The sequence below is a fragment of the Argentina silus genome, assembly GCF_951799395.1.
Source record: "Argentina silus genome assembly, chromosome: 7".
NCBI classification, from domain to species: domain Eukaryota; kingdom Metazoa; phylum Chordata; class Actinopteri; order Argentiniformes; family Argentinidae; genus Argentina; species Argentina silus.
Genome location: NC_139661.1, coordinates 18,311,240 through 18,326,074, shown reverse-complemented (window position 1 = coordinate 18,326,074; position 14,835 = coordinate 18,311,240). Strand labels below are relative to the sequence as shown.

General features: G+C 41.9%; 1 protein-coding gene across 1 annotated transcript in view; it reads left to right on the top strand.

Annotated features, from left to right (window-relative positions):
* Positions 1-11,548, top strand: part of cabp7a (calcium binding protein 7a) — a gene marked incomplete at both ends in the record, with an annotated part of 14,885 nt that extends 3,337 nt beyond the window's left edge. The window contains 4 exons of the mRNA XM_083672966.1: positions 9,758-9,901; positions 10,060-10,172; positions 10,908-11,058; positions 11,421-11,548. Of these exons, the coding sequence (XP_083529092.1) occupies positions 9,758-9,901; positions 10,060-10,172; positions 10,908-11,058; positions 11,421-11,548 (536 nt within the window). The remainder of the gene's footprint in view (positions 1-9,757; positions 9,902-10,059; positions 10,173-10,907; positions 11,059-11,420) is intronic.
* Positions 11,549-14,835: the final 3,287 nt, after the last annotated feature.

The following is a 14,835-nucleotide window of genomic DNA, read 5'->3' as shown; positions in this document are numbered from 1 at the left end:
ATTGGTGTGAGAGGAGACGGTAGGGCAGGGGTGCTAATGACACACAGCCAAGAACTTGATTTTCAATTACCAGCTTGGACACACTGGGGAATAGGGCCACCAGCATCATTCCCGGAACGGTTGAGGGGGTTGTCAAAAGCTATAATTGGAACATGAATCCCTTTTTTTCTGTTTTTGAGGTGTACAGTATTCTATACGATGTAGTATATTTTCTCCTACACAATTGGGGGAGAAAAAAGGGTCAGTGGATCTTGAATCAGTCCCACATAATGCAGTGTCAGTACAATATTCAGTGTATTGTATCATTTTCAAAACAACTCCTAACGTCCTTGGCTTGCAGCCATGCCACCCTCTAAACCCCTGCTGGCATTCAACCTTGATGGGGAAAGGGCTGTGGTGTGACTCTCCTTCCTTCTCTCTTCAGTGCGGGCTCATGACGAGAGCCACATGTTTTGTACGGGAAGGACTTTAAAGGGAGACAATTGAGGTTTCTGCTCAATCATGAGCCATTAAGTCAGAAAGACTCATAGCACCCCAGGATATGTCTATCTTACATCCACTCAGGGGAGGCACACGTGTTTGATACCATTCCATGCATTACAATGAGCCCGTCCTCCGATTTCCACCTCCACCAGCCTCCCCTGCATCCACTGCTAAACCTCTCTGCAGTTGAAGCCTGTCTTGCTAGTTATCCAGCTTTACACCCGCCTCTCCCAGGGCTGGGTAGGAACGACAGTCCTCTCTTGATCACTGTTTATTTATATATTATGAGTGCTGCCACCGGGCCCCATTGGGGCTTCAAGACGTTTTTACAGACCCACCAAAGTCTGAAGTAATCCAAATCAACAAATCAAGTTACCTTCCGCCATTTCCTTCGCTGGAGGCGGTACGACGGGCCTCCTTGTTTCATGTTTCACAAAACAGAGGCTGTCTGTCGTCCTCCTCCTCCTAAGAGAGAGGAAGCTGACACAGTGCTAACAGGAAGTGATTAGAATAATAGGACACAGATAACAATTGTCTCCCATGTGCATCTGTGAGTCACCAATGATAGTCAGCCCGTTAGATTGTCTCTCAGTTGTCTTTTGAAGTAGCTATCAAACAAGACCTTCAGTGCATAGCTAAACAATGGAATTGCTTATTTTCCACAGCATTGCGACTGTTTAAAGTTTCCTCAGCAAAAACAAGACAACCATATGATATCAAGAAAAAAGGTGCTTGCCCGTGACTGCGCAATGACTGCACTTTTATGTACCTCATGTACTGTTTATTGCTTTGATTGACAAGCTTCCCTCATAACAGTGACACCAGCATGTTCCTAATGACATTGACAGCCTGCGAGGCTGTGCTGGTACTTCTGCTCTGCTCGTGCAGATACAGTACAGAAGGAAACGTTGATAGCAACTGATAGCCTCGAGGTGGAGGGTTGTTTTCCATTTCTGTGGAAATACTTAAGTGAATACAAATGAAGTTATTTAAAGACTCCAGCATATGTTCAGTAAGACAGAAATTATGCACGTAACGTATGCCTGTGCAGAATTTGTGGGTGTTGTGGGGGTGTATTTCCAAGGGGTCAAACACCACCCTTTGAAAACATATGCTGCCATGGAGATATGGGCCACAACACACAGCACATAACAATGACCAATCGGGAAGGAAAGGATGTGTTAGCTTGTTTTCTTGTTACTTGGATGCATGAGGCCCAAATACGCAATTATACTGTACACAAAAAGAGCAATTGCTTACTCTTTCCATTATTGATGTCGAATCTATAAAAAAACTATAAGGATCTCTTTAGTAAACCTCCCTAGGCTTGTTTTCCAAGAATCCTCTTTAAACAACCCTACCATACAAAATTAAAACACAATACAAATGTCTGCTTATTCATCTGTTCACAGTTTATCTCTTTACAGTGTGGAGTTACACAACGTCAACGCCAAGGATCTCCATACAAAACTCAAACAATGCAGAAAAACACAGAAATGCAAATACATGAATTTCATTATGCAGATCGGCGGCTGTTTTTTTTTCTCCATCAGGGAACATGAGGCCATGAAGTTTCCTCTGCCTGTCAAGCCCCTTCTAACAATATGAGCCGTCTTCGGCAAATGCCTGTCTGTAGCGTAGCTCGGTATTCTATTATATACAGCACCTCTAACAACAAAGTACAGTCGTGAGTCATCGGTGACAGTCATAGTTTCGTCACCCTGTGATAAAAGTCTGAAACAAGCCGACAATATGCTCTTGCCCAACCCAGCTTCCTCTGCTCCAGAACATACACACAATTTATTTGACTTCAATGCCTTGCTGCTCAAGTCGAGATGCACAGTGAAAACAGGGCGCCGAGGCAGAGGAGGATTCATCTGTGTGTGTGTGTGTGTGTGTGTTTGTGTGTGTGTGTGTGTGTGTGTGTGTGTGTGTGGGGGGGGTGACTAAGTCAATAACTGGATTAATTATACCTGTTTCAAAATGGCTAAGTAGATCTGTTTGGTAATGCTGAGAATCAGTTCATTTTGCTCTGCTCATTTAAGTAGCTGCAGTGTTAGCGCACTAAGTTGAGAGGACATGACATCCGTCCAGGAAGAGTGGGGTATGGACAGAGGAGAGAGAGAGACGTTGTCACATTGTCACAGGGATATCAAGATCTGGGGGGTGGCGATAGTCACCTGGTGACAATATGCTGTAAGAAGAACAACACAATATTAATAATCGATCTTGGCAAATCCGTTTTGTTTCAGTGAACCCCCTCGAGAGCCTCGTCCACATCTCCAACCTGAAAGAAGTCGTAAATCCTAAGAGATTGCACCTTTACAACACTTAATCCTTGACAGCTACATATCTACAATAGCTGTGATGGACTGTCTTTTCTGACAGGCGGCCGGAGAGGGATAGGTTTCAATTTGGCCTCTAGAAAGCATGATCTGTCAGCGCTGATGAAAAAGCCCCACTTGACATAGCTGGTGATAAAGAGAAGTCTCGGGCCATGCCTCAGGACGGAGACCTCGTAACAGCAGTGAGGGCACCTGCTCCACAGAGGAGAGAGACATGCAGACATCATCTATCAAGGCAGGTGTGCTTGGTCGAAGGGTTAGGCCTCATAGTCCTTTCATAGGGCTAGACCTGTGAGACATGCCCTACCTGTCACCCCCTCTTATCTAGTCAGGATAGCGGAGGCTTCCTCCCCATCTCACCGTAACATCTATTCTCACTAAATCATTCTAATCCTCTGTGAAAGCGACCTGGTTCGTGTGCAGTTTCATCTGATGTGAGACTGTGTGGGCCAGATTAGGTATCTGAATTTCAACGGGCCGTAAGCAGCTGTCAGTTTGGGTAGGGCTAAGCCATTTATTTCCCTTTTGATCGATCGCAGTAAAGGACTTGATATAGTAGCAGAATCTATTACCTGTGAAATGAACTGTGATGAGAGTATTACCTTTCAAATGAACTTTTGGAGGGTGAACCGCTTTTCAATCAAATAACCACCACGTAGGCTAGCGCTCCCGGAGTAATACTGTGTCTGGGTTTATTGTGTAATATTGTGATATTCATGAGATATATAGCACAATATACAATATGTGTATAAGGCAGCAATATCAAAACACTATTATCAGTTATTTCAGTTATTACGGTACATTAAAAGCGCAATATAATGGAAAATTCTTATTTATTTAGAAGTAACTTTGCAACAGCTTGGTATCTACAGTGTTCGATTTTACTTTCAACCTTTTTGGTTGTTCCCATGGTTCCCGCCTCTGGGATATTGAGAGGCTCAGTTTGATTTCTGGAGTGATTATTTAAACACTCAGAGCTTTGAAAACAGAGTAAAAAGAATGGAAAAGAGAGGGGTTAGATCAATGACTCACTATCCCACTGAAACAGAATTAAATACCAACATGGAACACGCATCATTTCACAGCTCCACATAGAATGAGCGTAGTTCTGACAGGACACTCTAAGCCAGTGCTAGCTGTCTGTCAGGTGACAGATCAGCTGTCTACACATATGCACCTGGCATGTGTTGACACGGTGGCCGATGTAGGTGATCAGCGGACACACCTGTCGTAGCCTACAGTAGTGTTGCTGGTGCCTTTGGTGGTTACTGTGAGAGTGTTGCTATTGTTTTTTTTTCACAGCACCACCCACAGCTTCCATGTGCTTTGTTTGTTGATAGCTTTATGGGCTCCCTGCCATGTTATATACATGTACGTATGTGTTGTTTATACCTCCCAGACAGAGAGCTCTCAAAAGAGCGAAGCCATCCAAATACACCACACCCAACTGAATTATCGCTTTATACTCAATAAACGGTTAGAGATGTGAGTGTTCCTGACTGAACTTCACTAACTGAGGTCAAATTGTGATTTAAGAGGAAGTCTAACTGCTATTTTACTAGCATCTAAGGATTTCTCCTCCTCTAAATATAGGAGAACTCAACCCTGCTTGCTTTTACACCAAGAAACTGGAGTCAGTTGTGAACTACAGGGAAATACTTCAAACTTCATAACATAAGAGCGTCGCTGGGGAGAGTTTCCATCAAAATCGGGGCTGAGAGTTTCCCCACGAAAACAGACAGGTTCGTCTCCTTAATACCCTTCTGAATACCCCAGGGCCTTGTTAGGACCCTGTTACAGTAATATTCAAATTTTCCGGGTGCCCAAGTAGGCCGAGCTCCAGCTGATGATGGATTAAGGTTGCTATGGCTGTTTAAAAATAGACTGCCAAGAAGCCACATACACACACACACACACACACACACACACACACACACACACACACACACACACACACACACACACACACACACACACACACACACACACACACACACACACACACACACTCACACACACACACACATGCTGTGAAGAGGTGTTTTGAAAGCATCGATTTTTAAGGGTCTTACATAAAGAGCTGGTCTGCTGCAATTACTGATCTGAGGGAGTCCTGGCAGATGGAGGTCTGACTGGGGGAGTGCATCTCTGGCACTGAAGCATGCAGAGGATTATGGGAATAGGTATTTCCTCTCCTCTGACCACTTTACAGCTCTCACAAAATGTACTGCAAGTAATTAGCAACGTTTAACAGCAGCAGGAATTAAGCTGAGATAGGCATAATTTAACTGGAGGCATGTCTTAACACACTCGGTAGATACAGTATTTCCCAGGTGATGCGTATTCATTGATTTAAAGGGAATGTTCCCCCATTTTCATACAATTCTTTGGCTGCAGCCTTTTATTAACTTCTCCGACCATAGGCTAATGTTTGCATCAGCTACCCGAAACCGATGGGATAGCAGCTCTCTTTATGTCTGTCGCTGTCCTCACCATGCCAAAGCAACCCACCGTACATACTGAATGGATGCCTGTCTGATTCACTCATGCTTTGTGTATGATCAAATGGTGTTTGTGAGCTGCAGCATGGATACTGTTTGGGGCTTATTGATTCATTGTTGAAGAGGATTGCGTCGAGCACCTTTCTCTTGTAGGGTTAAACTTTAAATGATTGTATGAAAACTCACACAATCATTTTGGATTTTCACTTGGGCGTTTCATCCTCCATCAGGACCCTGGGGGACTGAGCTGCATTATATCTTTGAAGCCCAACAAGCACCTTTTTACATCAAAGTAAATGGCACTCAGTACAAATAAAAGGAGTCTTGCTTCAATGGTGGCACAGCCTCACAAAGAGAGAGAGAGAGAGAGAGAGAGAGAGAGAGAGAGAGAGAGAGAGATGCCACTTTAAAGCTCACCCAAGAGTAACAAAGGAAAGAAAGCATACATAGACCTGCTTTAGAAAGGGTCAGAACCCCCACAAAACAACAACAAAAAAACCCCAGCAGCAACAAAGAAACAGCCCCAGGGCCAGACAGTGGTTTAATCCCTGTCTCTGGAGGAACATCACTGGTCAAACTTTACATTAGGTTGCTCTGTACCTGTGTAGCAAGGCTGTGGTTATTCTGGTGACAACATTGGATCCATAATTGCGTAGCATCTGAGAATGCTTTGAATTACACCAGTTTTAAATCGCACCAGTTGTAAATTACACCAGCTGAATAGCGAGGAATTCCACTTATGTAATAATAACAAAATCTCAGCTTCATTACTCTCTGCCCTATATATTCATACAGGAGGCCAGGAGGACCCAGGGAAAAACTAGGACCATGGTTTCTATATTCACATGAGAACCTTTCTATAATTTGACTGATAGATGGAGAATTTTACTGTCACCATGGATTCAATGCCGAGTACATGTCTGAAAACGTGATTGTGCCTCACTCAGAAAAAAAAGAGACACCATTATTATGTCTCTTGGGGACAATTAAGATAGAACATTATCTCTTTCTGGGTTTTAGCTGTGTGTCATGTGGTCACAAAGAGAAATTAAATCTGCTGGAGAGAGATTAATCATGCTCCTTTGAAGAGTGGCTCAAGTGTGTATAAAGTTCCTATTGTCTTAGGGCTCTGAGATTCTCTTCCCTTCTTTTTTTCCCCCCTTTTTCTATTCTCTTTGATTTCAAACACACTCACTGAAGCTCATTGAATTTGATCAATGGTACATTCTATAGACGGGGACAGTATTGGCATTGATACTGTAGTAGTTGAATTGTTACCAGTAGATAAGGCAACTATGTGAGAGAGAGAGAGAGAGAGAGAGAGAGAGAGAGAGAGAGAGAGAGAGAGAGAGAGAGAGAGATTATGACCATATTTGAAAGATTTGATAAACAGTATCTACAACACAAAATGATATACACTTTTTATATAGTTATAATACCATACTACAATTACTCATAAGCAAAACTATTATTTGTATTTAACCTTATTTATCCAGCAAGAAGACACTAAGACTAAGGTCTCTTTTGCAGGCGCTTCCTGTCCACAATATAAATACAATTACAAAACAACATATGACATATACAACACACTAAAATACAAAGCACACACCAGTTAATCAAAACAAGAGCATGTCTCTGTCAGCTGGCCCCTAACCACGACTGTGGGACCAAGCACTCCAACCTCAGTCAGCCCTACAGTTTTTCCTAAATCTGTGGACACCCGTGGGACATTAAAAAGTAGCAAGCTCTGAGAGCATGTCTGCTTACCACTAAGTCGCCGTGAAAGCAATGATGTCAGGTACAATGGGGGTTTTAAAATAACTGCTTTCACTACACATAAAATCCAATGATAACCCTTTCTCAAAGTCAAAGACTCCAAATCCACAGGCTGATACAAAAGACAATGGTGGGTGTGGAAACTATCCCCAGAAGTGAACCTCAGAGCAGAGTGATAAACCGAGTCTAGTGGTTTAAGAACTGAGGCTGTCGCATGCATGACAGGGAAGAGCATCGCATGGAACATTTTCCTCCTATTGTCAAAGGTGAAACAGGACTTATTTCTATACAAAATAGACATTTGAACTCCCAAATTCTTCAGTTTTTCAGCAAGCGTTTTGAAGGACAGTTTTATCATCAATCCGAATACCCAGGCACTTATAATGAGGGACTTTATATTCAGTGCTCAACATTACGGGATCGAGTGAAAAACATTTTGTCCTCAATATTAAGCACCAGCTTAATATTGAGAAAACTAGACTGAACTCCATCAACTCCATCAACTGAGATATTGGGACTCCAGTATTTTAGCAAAACAAGAAAGCCTTGAAATAAGTAATTATTCAAATTGCTGGAAACACCCCACTCATGAAGAGGGAGTACATTGGCTGCCTTCCATAGTTTGAGAATTGTCAAAACCATACCCAATGAATCTGAAACTAAAGTTAAATATAAGTGTAGCCCAGCGATATTCAACTTGTTTGGCATTTCACCCTGGGCTTTTATCAATAACTCCAGCCGTTGTAAGGGACAGCGCACCTGCTATTGCCTAAACGTTCCTGGCACCCTGTGTAAGAGCTTTACTCCTCCTGATGGTGACCATCTGAGCCTGTTAATGAGGGCCTGCAGGAGATGAGAGCTGTTTCTCAAACAAACAGATGGAGCCGAGACCTCAGGTGGATATGGAGGTATTGTTATTGTATAAACAATGGGATCACAGTCGCTGAGGGGAAAAAAAAGGAAATGTATCTGGAGGCTTTCAATAACTCAAATTATACCTCCAATAAGACATTGGAGGGGGAAAAGAGTGAAAAATAGCTGCAGCAAAATGTCATTCTGCTCAGCCTTATAAATTGTGTGTCACATTGTAATCCACTGTAATACATGAAAGCTAACTGCCATTCAGCTCCCTGTAGCAAGTTCCTATTCCAAATCCATGTACCTTGAAAAAATAAACAATTTCGTGATGCCTTGGCCCCATATTGTGTATACAGGACAATACAGCACATATTCTGTCATTATCGATCACAATGACATGCGTTTCTTTTTCTTCCCAAAGAAAATATTTTTCATAAAAGTCAGCAGTGTGTTTTGGCCAGAGATTTGCCCATTCATCCCTTTGCCCTGACACCCCACTACATCACTGAAGCAGCAGATCCCATTCATTGCACTGAACATCCCGAACAATGAGCTTTGAGAATGGACCAGGATTTATAAATAGATGAGCATTTGTTACTGATAAAAAGAAAAAGCTAAAATAATTGTTCAAATTATGGACTAATTTTGTTTAAATCTTAGATAAAGGACATACTACTTTAGCTTTTTTTTATGCTGTTTTTCTTGTCATCATACCTAATTTGGTGAGTAGTAATAAATATGTACAGTATAGGATACTGAAGCACATTACTTATACCTGCTGTATGAGTGCTGCCACATAGCACTGCAAAAGCACTAGCATGTGAATACCTCTCCATCAAAATGGATATTACATGCATATTATAGCATAAAACGCTCGAAGCAATTTTCAGCAATTGTGAGAACTTGAGCAAGCAAACGTTATGGAAAGTGGACCTGTACATTAATTCTTTACCTTTATCCAGTCTTATTCATATTCAAATCTACCTCCATATCTGCCCCATTTGCATAGGCATATTTGCACCCACCTACAGTATCTGCCACCTGACAAAGATAATCTATAATTAATCTCGCTGAACAACCTTTCATTTCCATAAACCTCACAATGGTTTAACATTAATGTAATATTATAAATGATTCGTTTTCACAACGGGTATATAGCGATTCCTGGCTTTGGCAAGCAAAGCAGATACCAGACCAGATGTATCCTAGATGTACCAGTTGTACTTAACGTCCAACACCTACTGTAGCTCAGAAGATTTATCACCTCAACCCCTCTCTTGTATGCTACATATCTTCTGATCAGCGATTTTACATTACGACTTGACAACTGGAAAATTGCGGATGACTTGGCAGTGATCTTCAATGCATATAAACAAGGAGACTCAGTCAGACACAAGGAGAGGGGTTTATTAGAACGAGGGGAAGTATTATTAAGACCTGTTGAGGCTGGTGGAGAGCCCATCCTCCAATTTCTACCTCCACCAGCCTCTCCTGATTAAGACAATGGGGAGCATGCAGTAAACTTTACATTAGATCTAAGTATCAGAATTACTGGAAATGTACTATTTCGTACTAACTAAATGTACTGTCCTATTTTTGGTTTGCATATTCATTTTCTTCTGCCTGTTGTACATACTTTTTGTACATACCTTTACCAACCATGTTGTCTGACCTACAATTATGACTCAATTGTTGATATTCTCTACGAGATGCCATTTTGCATGTCACTGTGCCCGCTGTAGCTTGCTCTTTCAGATCCATTAGAAGCCTTCTGTGTGTGCGTCTCTTCCACAGAGATCCGAGAGGCGTTTAAAGTATTTGACCGTGATGGGAACGGCTTCATCTCCAAGCAGGAGCTGGGCATGGCCATGCGTTCTCTGGGCTACATGCCCAACGAGGTGGAGCTGGAGGTTATCATACAGAGACTGGACATGGATGGTGAGGCACGCACGCACGCACGCACGCACGCACGCACGCACGCACGCACGCACGCACGCACGCACGCACGCACGCACACAGTTAGTATACAATATATTACACTGTATTTGATTGGATTGTGTAGATAATGTGAATGTGATGTAAATGCTGTTCAACAGGGGACGGCCAGGTGGACTTCGAAGAGTTTGTCACTCTCCTTGGACCCAAGCTGACGGCAGCAGGGATGCCTGACAAGTTCCACGGGACTGACTTTGACTCCGTCTTCTGGAAGGTAATCATTAGCAGCTTCCCACTTATTACTGGAGACAAGCGGCCCCAGGCTCAGGTGATCCGAATGTTCACTGTCAATCACTGAAACACTTAAGCACAGAGACTTTGTGGCTCAAAAGGAAAACAAATTTAATTGCCAGATTCAGTGGATCATTAACAGGCTGGTTGCCACCAGCGAGGCCGTTTGAAGCCTCGTCAATGCTACTTAGTATTCAGGCGTCAGAACTGTGTCCTTCTCGACTTTCAATATCCCCTTTTATGTGCCAGCCTTATTTTCTAATGACATGAAGTCAATTTAGTTTGAAACGGCTTTGTGGCACTTTGTCAGGAAATTACTCTCTTACATGGACAGTAACGCAAGTAAATAGGACTTAAGGCTAACTTTAGTCAACCCTGTCTTAGCTGTGTTAAGTAGCATTGTTCTGTCATGTCTTATTCAGGAAGCAGTTGTAGTACCATTACTGTACAGGACTGAACACCATCCTGCAACTCTATTTAACCAGAGGCACATATTTGTGTATGCTACGTAAATGATACCAATTTCATTACATTTAGCCCAAAAGTCAAACAAGTCAGATCATATGTCACAGCCCTGGGTAGGAGGCACAGATCCTGAATCTGCTTAATCTCTGTCAATTCCAATCTTAACCATTACTAGAAAAAAACTCATTAAACTGTCCTCAGATCAGTGTCTTCCTCCAACTCTGTGTTGTGCTGTGTCTGTTGGATGTCCCAGTGTGACATGCAGAAGCTGACAGTGGAGGAGCTGAAGAGGCTACTTTACGACACGTTCTGTGACCACCTGTCCATGAAAGACATCGAGAACATCATCATGACAGAGGAGAACCATATAGAGAACCCTGAGGACTGCCAGGTGGATATAGACAGTAAGAAATTCCTTCCTGCTACTCTTTAACATGCCTCCCAGGTTCTGATGCGTTTTGTTTCTTATCTTGTTTCGGCAGAGACTCAGATCAACACTGTCATCTACCGTACAGGTGTGAAAACAAATTTCCGACCCGTGTTCATCCGTAGCAATTGTGTTCATATACTTGTAACTGTGGCGATGAGATTTCCTCGTTTAGAAATGACAATATAACTGGCAATTGCATCAGGGATCAGATGTGTGCCGATCTGAACATTTGAATAAGGATTTGGATACAGTGGAGTTAAATGTGCGTGGGATTCGCGGTCTCTTCACTAACCAACCGTCCTTCCCTCTCTCCCTCTCTCCCTCCTCCTCCGACAGCGAGCCCGACACAGCAAGTCAAGCAGACCTGCGTGCGCAAGAGCCTGATCTGCGCTTTTGCTATCGCTTTCATCATCAGTGTCATGCTCATTGCAGCCAATCAAGTGCTGCGAAGTGGCATGAAGTAGGTGGGGCCCCCGTGGCCTCCTCATCCTTTGAGCACGACTACTGTAGACCAACTGTGACAAAATGCCTGAGAGAAAAACAGCTAAACAATAAGAACAACAACAGACAATCAAAAAAAAGATGAACTGACATAATAGACACATTATTCTGGTCATTGTGACCTCCTGGGCCTATTTCCTATGATGCTCTCCTCTCTGAACAGAGCCCGTTGAGAACCTATGGTGGCCTGGAGAATGACCATCTGTGCATGAACTGCATGGGTTTAACAGTCGTCTCTTGACAACATTTGTAGAAGTTCTTATCTGTGTATATCATATCACATGACTGTGTAACGTGTGTATAAATTACTTATGACCAACTGTGACCAATTTTGTTGAAGGGGCTTGGGGGGGCAGGGTGGGGGCAGGACACAGGGTTGGGGAATGGAGGATAGGTCTTGCATCTATGCTGTGTATCCAAATCAACAACAACTTCAACTTCAACTTCAACAACAACAGCAACAGCAACAACAACAACAACAACAACAACAACAACAGCAACAACAACAACAACAACAACAACAGCAACAACAACAGCAACAACAACAACAACAACAACAGCAACAACAGCAGCAACAACAACAACAACAACAACAACAACAGCAACAACAGCAACAACATCACCACTACCACCACTGACAATGACGACAACAGCAGCAACAACAAAGTCAGCTGCATGAACAGAAGGGCTGTTTAGTAGATGCTTGTAAAAGTAGTTTTGGGGAACAATTGTAATTGACATACTGTGGACTACTTGCTTCACTGAGCACCCCGTGATCACAACATATCTCACAAAGGGAAACTAGCGATTCAGATGTCATGGATTTGTAAAAAAAACCAACAACTACATTTTGGGGATTTATATGAATAATAATTTACAAAAGGAATTTGGAGTCGTTGGCATGTATTTTGTGCTCTTTTGGTGTGGTAAATCCAAATACATTGCTATAGAGCAATAAATCACTACTATACTATCATACAGTGTACATGGCACACCTCACTGACCAGACATGATCAGTATAGTCCTTTATGGTCCTTGAGACATATGTATATGTAGGTATGTCAGTGTGCACTGGAGAGGGAGGAGCAGTTCTCACAACCATGTACAGGCAATACTGGCCTGGCTATGGCAGTGAACAATACCACAGCAATTCTGTATGTGTTTTCATCTAGAAAAAGGGAAGACATTCACATAAACTATGAGACACATTATCACAGACGACGCGACGCCAGGTTTCTACCTATTCTCATTGTGTCATTGTGGGGATCTGACATAGACATCGAATGGCATGCGTGAAAATGCAATAATGCACTACTCAATATCTGTGTAATATATTCCAGTGCTATCTACAGTATAATGTTGTACATGTTTGACAGTGTTACCATTGGATAACATACTATGTGTATACTGAAAATCTGTATGCATTACTGTATTATACAAATGTCAACCAAAGGTATGGAAGTAAATCACTGTTTGCAGTAAGGTCTTTCAATGTGCAGAGAAGGAAGGATATGGTTGTGAGAAGCACATATTTGTTGAATGGTGTAGCTAAGTAATTGGCAAGAGCAAATAAACTTGAATATTCAATACGTATTGTTGTAAGACCTTTGAAACTGGTCATGCCCTGTTAGATTGAATGGACAAAAATAAATTGCCCTTGAAATACTGAAATCTCGGTTGATTGGTTGAAGATATATCTTAGGTGTAATGGATATCACGCTTGGCATTTAACATTGCCGACAGCTGGGCAGCATATCAAAGAGGTTGTGGGATTCAACAATTATCGTCTTGTCTACAGATAGAGGAGGCAACAGCTTTCTGAAGTTGCTGAGACATTTCTCAAAGTGGGAAGGCTATGAAAGGACATAATGAAATTGCACATGTTAAATTCAAACAAATATCTCTCTTTTTTTTCTATTTTGCACTTTATAACGCAGGTGCAGCGCACAGGGATGGTTCACCGTCACCATGATTGTCTCTCATTTCAAGTCATACTTAGATCATTCAAAGTATGATTTGGAAAGTTACTGTATTGTACATTTTCCTTTGTTGATCAAAATAATGCAATGGTGTAGAATATTATAAGATATATAAAGAGTAAATAATAGGGGTAACCCCACCTGTTCTCTGTGTGTTTGAGTCTGAGGGTGCTGGGGGGATTTTGTTCCATAACCTGATACTTTGCCTTATCCTCGGGACACTTTGGCATTGTATGTTTACATAAAGTGTTTCCCATGAAACATGGTTTATTGATATCAAAGCAAAATGTATAAAATATAAACCAATCAAATATTTATTTTCTTTTTACAGATGAACAAAAAAAAAAATATTGTATGAAAATGTTGATAGCTTACTGAATGTTCTAGTTCCATTAATTGTACTGTACTTTGATACTCTTTGTCTCTGGATCTTGTTAAGACATGTTATCAACCTGTGACATACTGTATGTTCATTCATGATACCACATGTACCTCTGTCAGTGGAATGGTATTTCACATGAATAAAAGTATATTAACGCACAACTGTTGTCCCAATCCATTAATACAATTTTAATATAATAAGTAAAATGATTATAATCTACAACCATAGCCAACACTACTTTTTTAATGACAACTTTATGGAATAGAGAGTATTGTGATATCACAATACAGTTTGACAACTTCAGATCGTAACTCACTAAAACCGATGCAATCTCCTGGGTTGAGTGAATCAATTGATTGTTATTCCATCTCAACTTGCCTCTTGGCCTCCAAGAGTATACAGGATTCCCATCTGTACAGTATGTCACATGTGATTTAAGAGTATCTGTCTTTGCACAACCAAACACACACACGCACACGCACACGCACACGCGCACACGCACGCACACACACACACACACACACACACACACACACACACACACACACACACACACACACACACACACACACACACACAGTTCATAGTCCATAGGCTATGATAAATCTGTTAATCCCAGCTGAGTATGAAGCCTGTAGCCATCGCTCCTTGGAGATGTTTGAGATTTTACCATCATATTACTACCACTACCCTAGGCTTCAGAGCACCTTCATCTGCCCGTTTGAAGTTTTCTGATGGCAGTCTGGTGAGAGAAAAACCCACCACAAGATCTTACAAGCTGTAACTAACAAGCAAGCTATGGCTATGTCCTAGACTCTGGATACGACTTTGCCAAAAGGCATCCAAAGCTCCTGACAGTAACTTATGCACTTATTTGTTTTCATGTCAT